Source organism: Macaca nemestrina, chromosome 8, assembly GCF_043159975.1.
Source record: "Macaca nemestrina isolate mMacNem1 chromosome 8, mMacNem.hap1, whole genome shotgun sequence".
Classification (NCBI taxonomy): Eukaryota; Metazoa; Chordata; class Mammalia; order Primates; family Cercopithecidae; genus Macaca; species Macaca nemestrina.
This window is the reverse complement of record NC_092132.1, coordinates 116,262,930-116,271,167: the sequence shown is the minus strand read 5'-3', so window position 1 is coordinate 116,271,167 and position 8,238 is coordinate 116,262,930. Positions and strand designations below refer to the sequence as shown.

At 51.3% G+C, this 8,238-nt stretch overlaps 1 protein-coding gene across 1 annotated transcript in view; it reads left to right on the top strand.

Moving 5' to 3' along the window:
* The first annotated feature begins 447 nt into the window (after positions 1-447).
* LOC105476575 (eukaryotic translation initiation factor 4E binding protein 1) overlaps positions 448-8,238 on the top strand; it is a 29,842-nt gene continuing 22,051 nt past the window's right edge. Inside the window, exon 1 of the mRNA XM_011732662.3 lies at positions 448-665. Within this exon, the coding sequence (XP_011730964.1) occupies positions 521-665 (145 nt within the window). The 5' untranslated portion in view covers positions 448-520. The remainder of the gene's footprint in view (positions 666-8,238) is intronic.

The window sequence follows — 8,238 nt, the reverse complement described above, 5'->3', positions numbered from 1 at the left end:
CCCACTTTCTCATCTGAGGAACTAAGGCACGAAACAGGGAGTGCCGGAGGGTACACCGGGCCTGATGTACTAAGGCAGAAACCGGGCCTTCCTGCAGTGGGCCGGGTCGGCTCGGATCTCCGCGCGGTCCTGAGTCGCCGCCCCCAACCCAGCCAAGGATTAATTTAGACGAGCTATCCCGCCCACCACCCCCACCCCCATCCCTGCCAACGTGGCGGGGAGGGACACAGGACAGAGGGGCAGTCGCTGCGGGGCGGCGCCGGCGCCCGTGCGGAAGAGCCCGTGAGCAGGCTTGAGTGGGTCGGGGGGCTGCGGGGGATCCCACGTGGAAGCAACGTCCTGGAGCTGGGTGGGGCTGCGGCGCGGACTACAAATCCCAGGGGCGTGGGCGGGAGAGGCGGAAGGGGCGTCCTGGGGCGGGGCGGGACGGGGCGAGGCTGAGCGGGACCCGGCTAGGCGGAGCGAGGCTGGAGGCGCGGGAGGGCAGCGAGAGGTTCGCTGGTGCAGCGCACAGGAGACCATGTCCGGGGGCAGCAGCTGCAGCCAGACCCCAAGTCGGGCCATCCCCGCCACTCGCCGGGTGGTGCTCGGCGACGGCGTGCAGCTCCCGCCCGGGGACTACAGCACGACCCCCGGCGGCACACTCTTCAGCACCACCCCGGGAGGTAGGCGCGGGCTTGGGGACGCAGCTGGCCGGCTCCTGGGCGGGCGGGAGGATCGGGAATCGCGGATTGGACCGGGTGTCCAGGCTCAAGGGCGCTGTGACTGGAAAGAACGGAGAAGGGGCATCGGGGAGATAGCGAGGGTCATGGAAGTGGCCGCCCGTCTGCCCTCTTGAGTGCGTCGTCCAGACCCAGGTTGCAAACTGTCCCGTTCGTTTCCTCTTTCTGTTAGGTGTCAGACAGCTGACACCTAACAAACACGCACGCTTCCAGGACTGCCACATGCCGAGCTGTGCTGCCCCTTGTGGGTGTTGGGGGCGCTCCCGAGGCAGGATAGGGCGGAGTCAGGGTGGCCCACGATCCAGGAGAGGCCTGGCCTGGTGTTTTTATGGGATGGGTATTATCTGTTGGGATAAATGATTCCTGCAGGGCCCTTTTTCCGAAGCACCCCTAGTTTTGCGTTGGACACGCGCGCTCTGACGGAGGTTTGGATGTGGGGGTGCTCGCCTGCTCCAGCAGAGCCTCCCGGGCACCTGTGGCACGTTCCCCATTTTTCGCGAGTGGGATCTCCGCGGGGGGCCCTGGCGCCACGGGCAGGGCTGTGCAGAAAAACACGTTCTTCTGTCCGGGGAGAGGAGGAGGCACCGTGTGACCTCCCTGGGAGAGGATGAGGAAGAGGAAGCTGAGCTGGCACGGGTGCGGGGGTGGAGGGGCAGCCTCAGGCTGCCCTCAGGAGCCTGGCATTCCCTCCCAGCCCCGCAACCCCAGCGCACAGACGCTGATGAAACCTACGCGCCTGTTTGCATGATGAAACAAATCCTCGTGGCTCTCCACTCCCCTCCCATCCTCGTACTGCCCCCACCCCTTTGACTTCTCTCCCTTCAATCTCCTCCACGCTGCTTTCCAAACTACTCGAAAACGCGACAGATCCTGGCGCTTCACTCCGTGGCGGGCAGGGGCCACATGCTTATTTTCTCAGGCAGCTGTCCTACCAGCAGCATGTACGGCCGGATCCGAGGTCCTCAGCTATTTGATCCAAAACATACGCTGTTAGAACGGTTAGGGATCTTGTCCAGCCCTGCCGCCTTATTCTACAGAGCCGGGCATTGAGGCCCCAGAGCTTGAACACGTGTCTATTGCCCATTGTCACACCGTTTTCCCAGATTGGACAAGAAATAGCAACCAGGCAGAGAAGGGAGGAATGCTTCGTTTTCTATTAGAAATGAGCCAAGGAAAAGCTCGCAGGGGCTCTTATTGCCACTCCCGACTCATCCTCTTTCCCTTGCTGGGTCTTTTGTAGTTCATGCTGTTCTCCTTTGTCCCTGTCACAATGGTCTACCAGGACAATTCCTGACAATTTTGGACTTCTTTCATCTGAGGGTGTAAGTGTCTGCTGGATTTGTTCAGGGTGGGCCCTGAGGCTGGCCTGAAGGCACAGGTAGCCCTTTTTTGCGCCTTTTATTGCTGGATTGTTGGGTCAAATTGGAAGCCACAGATACTGTTTATAGGCACTTCTGGCACGGGTACCAAGGTTCACACCTGTAATCTCAGCATTTTGGGGAGTCGAGGCAGGAGAATTGCTTGAGGCCAGGAGTTCAAGACCAGCCTGGGCAACATAGTGAGACTCCATGTCTACAAAAAAAAAAAAAAAAGATGTCCTAGCTATTACAGAGGCTGCGGCCAGAGGGTCGCTTGAGCCCAGGAGTCGGAGGCTGTAGTGAGCTATGATTGACCACTGCATTCCAGCCTGGGTGACAGAGCGAGACCCTGTCTCTAAAATAAATAATAAACATAAAATATATGAACTTTGAATCCACTTTTCACTTTGGGTTGGGAAGTGGGGAGTAGGCAGGGGGCTGACAGACCACAGCAAATCCCCCTCCTTTTGAAGGTCTTTAACAGTAGGGGGAGTGGGGAAGGGGCTTCTGCATCAGGGCATAGCATGTTTCTGGGATCACTGGAAGAAGCTAGCAGTGCCAGGAGCCTAAAGCCAGCTCACTCTTTGGGTCATCCAGGTACAGCTCACAGTCCCTAAGCCAGGGAAACCCGGCTTACTTCCACTAAAGTCAAGCAAGCCTGGTCGGCCTCGATTAGCCAAGGTGTGAACTCTTCCTCCAAAGCCCACCTCAGCCCACCTCTGCTAGGGCAGAGAAGCTGAAATGGTCACATCGCAGGACCCTTTTGCTCCAGAGCAGAATACTGCGTCTCAACCTTCCAGGTGCTTGAGGATAACTGGGGGCTTCATTTAAGTGCATATTCTGATTCTGTAGGTGGGGGGTGGGGACTAGATTCAGCATTTCTTTCTTTTTTCTTTCTTTCTTTTTTTTTTTTTTTTTTGAGAAGGGTCTCACTCTGTCCCCTAGGCTGGAGTGCAATGGCATGATCTCAGCTCACAGCAACCTCTACCTCCCGGGGTCAAGCGATCCTCCCACCTCAGCCTCCCCAATAGCTGGGACAACAGGCACACGCCACCCATGCCCAGCTAATTTTTGTATTTTTTGGCAGAGACGGGGGTTTCACCATGTTGGCCAGGCTGGTCTCAAACTCCTGACCTCAAGTGATCTGCCTGCCTCAGCCTTCCAGAGTGCTGGGATTACAGGCATGAGTCACCATGCCCAGCCTAGATTCATCATTTCTAACTAGCTCTCAGTGATTGGTGCATATACCACACTCTGAGTACTCAGGAATTAGTGGAACGTAACTTCCCTCACCTTTCAGATCTCTGGAGTCTGGCGAAAAAAAAAAAAAAATGATGACTCCATCCAGGTAAACCTTGAGGTTGGGCTCAGCATCTGTCTCTAAATCATGGTGTGGAGAGTCAGGCTTTTGATAGAGTGTCTGTATGGCTGTCTGCACCTGCTTACTTATAGGGACTGTCAGCTTCTCAGGAAAAACCACTGGAGTAAGTGCCCACCAGTCACTCCTGCTGGGAATGGCCATCAAGTGATTGTCCCTGGAGGGAAAGAAGCAGAGTTGGGTTGCGCTATCTCCGTTCCTGTGACTGCAGTTTGCTTTCCTTTTTTTTTTTTTTTTTTTTTTTTCCTGAGACAGGGTCTCACTGTGTCACCCAGGCTGGAGTACAGTAACATGAACATAGCTCACTGCAGTCTCAAACTCCTGGGCTGAAGTGATCCTCCTGCCTCAGCCTTGCAAGTAGCTGGGACTATAGGCACATGCTCCCATACCCTGCTAAGTTTTTGATTTTTTTGTAGAGGCAGGGTCTCTCTGTATTGCCCAGGCTGGCCTCAGACTCCTGGGTTCAAGCAATCCTCCCACCTCAGCCTCCCAAACTGCTGGGAGTATAGGCATGAGTCACCTCACCCGGCCTCCAGTTTGCTTTCCATGGTCATTAACCATTTGTACACTGAGGCTCTGCTGAGGTTAGCTGTCCGGAGTACTTAAGAGAATTTTGCTGAAGGGAGTGTCATGTATGAATATTTGAGTCTTTGGAGTCTTAGAAATATCCAGCAACACCATAAACAACCCATTAGCCAGCAGAACCTTTGAGTGGATCAGAAAGAAACTTTCCCTTATCGATCTCCACATTCCCAGCTCCGTGTTGCATGTTTGACTCTGAAGCCTACATACAGGCTTGGGTGGCAGTTATGCCAAAGACCCGTACCTGGATAAGGTGAATCCGAGGTGAGCAGGTAGGGCTGCAGGTGTTAATGGCACCCTGTTTGGTTAAGCAAACAAGGTCTGTGCCTGGGAAGCTTACCTTGGAGCAGCTCCCAAGTCTTTGGACATGAAAGAGGCGGTGCTGGGAAGAGGGGGGACGTAGGCTGGGCACCGAAGCCAGAGCACGGCCCATGTCCTGAGGCCTTAGTCACATAGAGGGAAGAAGTTATTATTAAGGATGGGTTAAAAGAGCTTGGACATTAATGCAGTGAGGGAGAAACAATGGACCCTCTTCTCACATTTACCTGAGCTTCCTTTTAAAGTGTTTGAAGGAGCCAGGTGCAGTGGCTCGCACCTGTAATCCCAGCTACTAGGAAGGCTGAAGCAGGAAAATTACTCAAGGCCAGGAGTTCAAGACCAGCCTGAGCAACATAATGAGACTGTAGGTATAAATTAAATAAATAAAATTTTTAAAGTGTTGGAAGCATTCCACACTGTGTCCCTTATTAAAGATTTGGTGGGGGGGGGGGGTTCCTGATGTAGAGCACCCCGGACTCCTTCCAATCCCCAGACTCCTTTTTATTGTTGTTGTTGTTATTATTATTATTATTTTGAAATAGAGGTTCGCTCTTGTTACCCAGGCTGGAGCGTAGGTTGCAGTGGTGCGATCTTGGCTCACTGCAACCTGCGCCTCCTGGGTTCAAGCGATTCTCCTGCCTCAGCCTCCCAAGTAGCTGGGATTACAGGCATTTGCCACCACACATGGCTAATTTTTGTATTTTTATTAGAGACAGGGTTTCATCTTGTTAGTCAGGCTGGTCTCAAACTCCTGACCTCAGGTGATCCACCCGCCTCGGCCTCCCAAAGTGCTAGAATTATAGGCATGAGCCACCACACTCAGCCTTATTATTATTATTTTTTTTAATTTTAATTTTATTTTTGAGGCAGTCTCATTCTGTCATCCAGGCTAGAGTGCAGTGGCGTGATCTCAGCTCACTGCAACCTGTGCCTGCCAGGTTCAGGCTGATTCTCCTGCCTCAGTCTCCCTGGTAGCTGGGATGACAGGCACATGCCACCATGCCCAGCTAATTTTTTATTTATTTATTTATTATTTGTTTGTTCCTTGAGATGGAGTCTTGCTCTGTCGCCCAGGCTGGAGTGCAATGATGCGATCTTGGCTCACTGCAACCTCCGCTTCCTGGGTTCAAGCAATTCTCCTGCCTCAGCCTCCCAACTATCTGGGTTTACAGGTGTGCTACCACACCTGGCTAATTTTTTGCATTTTTAGTAGAACCGGGGTTTCACCACGTTGGCCAGGCTGGTCTCGAACTCCTGACCTCGTGATCCACCCGCCTCGGCCTCCCAAAGTGCTGAGATTATTTTATTTTATTTTTGAGGCAGAGTCTCATTCTGTCACCAGGCTGGAGTGCAGTGGCACTATCTCGGCTCACTGCAGCTTCCACCTCCTGGGTTCAAGCAATTCTCCTGCCTCGGCCTCCCGAGTAGCTGGGACCACACACCAAGCTATTTATTTTTGTAGAGACAGGGTCATGCTTTGTTTCTGAGTCTGACCCTCTAGTTTTTTTATTATTTGAAAGGAGAGGCCAGGTGTGATGGCTCACACCTGTAATCCCAACACTTTGGGACGCCGAGCAGATCTCCTGAGGTCAGAAGTTCAAGACCAGCTTGGCCAACATGGTGAAACCCCATCTCTACTAAAAAAAACAACAAAAAAAAATTAGCCGGCCCTGGCGTGGGTGCCTGTAATCCCAGCTATTCAGGAGGCTAAGGCATGAGACTCACTCGAATGATTCTGGGTGACAAGAGTGAAACTCTGTCTCAAAAAAAAAAAAACAAGAGAGAGAGAGTTTGATTTTTTTTTTCTTCCTAAAAAAGCAAAAAAGTCCTTCATTGCCAAATCTGAGGAAAAAGGGTCAGTAGAGCAGTACTGTATTTATCCATTGACATAAAGTAGCGAGGAGTTTTCTCATATAGACCTTTATTTTGATGTTCTGGAAGATGCATTAGGAAGGCACAGCAATATTGTTTCTTTCTTTTTTTTTTTTTTAATTTGAGACAGGGTCTCACTTTGTCACCCAGGCTGGAGTGCAGTTGCAGCCTCACCTTCCTGCACTCAAGCGATCCTCCCATCTCAGCCTGCCAAGTAGCTGGGACTACAGGCGTGCACCACCATGCCCGGCTAATTTTTGTATTTTTTGGTAGAGCTAGGATTTCGCCATGTTGCCCAGGCTGATCTCAAACTCCTGAACTCAAGTAATCCACCTGCCTTGGCCTCCCAAAGTTCTGGGATAGAGGCATGCTCCACTGTGCCTGGCCTGGGAAGGCACAGCAATATTGAAAAAAAAAGGAATATTGCTTTCCAAGGTGAGTTTTTGAAGAAAAAATGTTCAGTTTGCACATACATTCTTGCCTGTGCCAACAAACCCATGAAAAACCTGTTTCTTTCTTGTCTGACTTAGACCCATGCCTGGGGTCTCTCTCCACTATGATTCATAGTGAATGAATCACACTTATTTGTTTACGTGTTTGTTCCCTAGGTTAGCCAGGAAATTTTTTCAGAGCAGTCTTACTCATCTTTGTATTCACATGACCTAATGCCAGGTCTAATGTCCGGAAGGTGAAGAGTTGAAAAGAATGCTGGAATGAAAGTGTTCCCCTCAGGATAACCTAATTCTCTTATTTTATTTATTTATTTATTTTTAGACGGAGTCTTGCTCTGTTGCCCAGGCTGGAGTGTAGTGGCGTGATCTCAGCTCACTGCAATCAACTCCCTGGTTCAAGTGATTCTCCTGCCTCACTTCCTGAGTAGCTGGAATTACAAGCACACGCCACCACGCCCAGCTAATTTTTGTATTTTTAGTGGAGACGGGATTTCACCATGTTGGCCAGGCTGGTCTCGATCTCCTGACCTTGTGATCCGCCCGCCTCGACCTCCCAGAGTGCTGGGATTCCAGGCGTGAGCCTCCGCGCCTGGTCAGGATAACCTAGTTTTCTTACCATCAGGCCTCGGTCTCCGCTGGCTTAATGATGATGTTTAAATTTCCTTTTCTGTCCTTTCAGTTGCAGGGTCTAAGTGTTTATCTCAGAATGTCCCAGGGGCAGAAACTTTCTCTGTTTTGATGTTGTTGTTGTCTGTTTTTTGTTTGTTTGTTTGTTTTATGAGATAAAGTCTTACACTGTTGCAGGTTGGAGTACAGTGGCATGATCATGGCTCACTGCAGCCTCGACCCCCTGAGCTCAGGTGATCCTTTTGCCTCAGCCTCCCCAGTAGCTGGGACTACAGGCACACGCCACCAAGCCTGGCTAATCTTTAAATATGTAGTAGAGACAGAGTTTTGTCATGTTGCCCAGGCTAGTCTGGAACTCCTGGGCTCAAGAGATCCACCGCCTCAGCCTCCCAAAACACTGGGATTACATGCATGAACCACTGGACCGGCCAGAGAATAACTTTCTCTGAACCCTCCTACTTACCCTCATACAGATGATCCCCGATTATGATGGTGCGACTATAATTTTTGACCTTACGATGGTGTGAAAGTGATATGTGTTCAGTAGGAATTGTACTTTTTAAAATTGTTTTTAAGAGAGAGTCTTGTTCTATTACCCATGTTGGAGTGCACAGGCATGATTTCGGCTCACTGCAATCTCCGTCTCTCAGGCTCAAGCAATCCTCCCACCCCAGCCTCCCAAGTAGCTGGGACTACAGGTGTGTGCCACCATGCCCAGCCTAGAAATTGTACATTGAGTTGCGAATTTTGATCTGTTTCTGGGCCAGCAATATGAGGTACATACTCTCAAGACGCTCAGCCGGATCAGTGAGCTGCAGCTCCCATTTAGCCCCACAAACATGAGGACAAATGGCCAGTCACAAGCTTGTCTAACCCGAGGCCCTTGGGCAACATGCACCCTGGACAGCTTTGAATGAGGCCCAGTACAA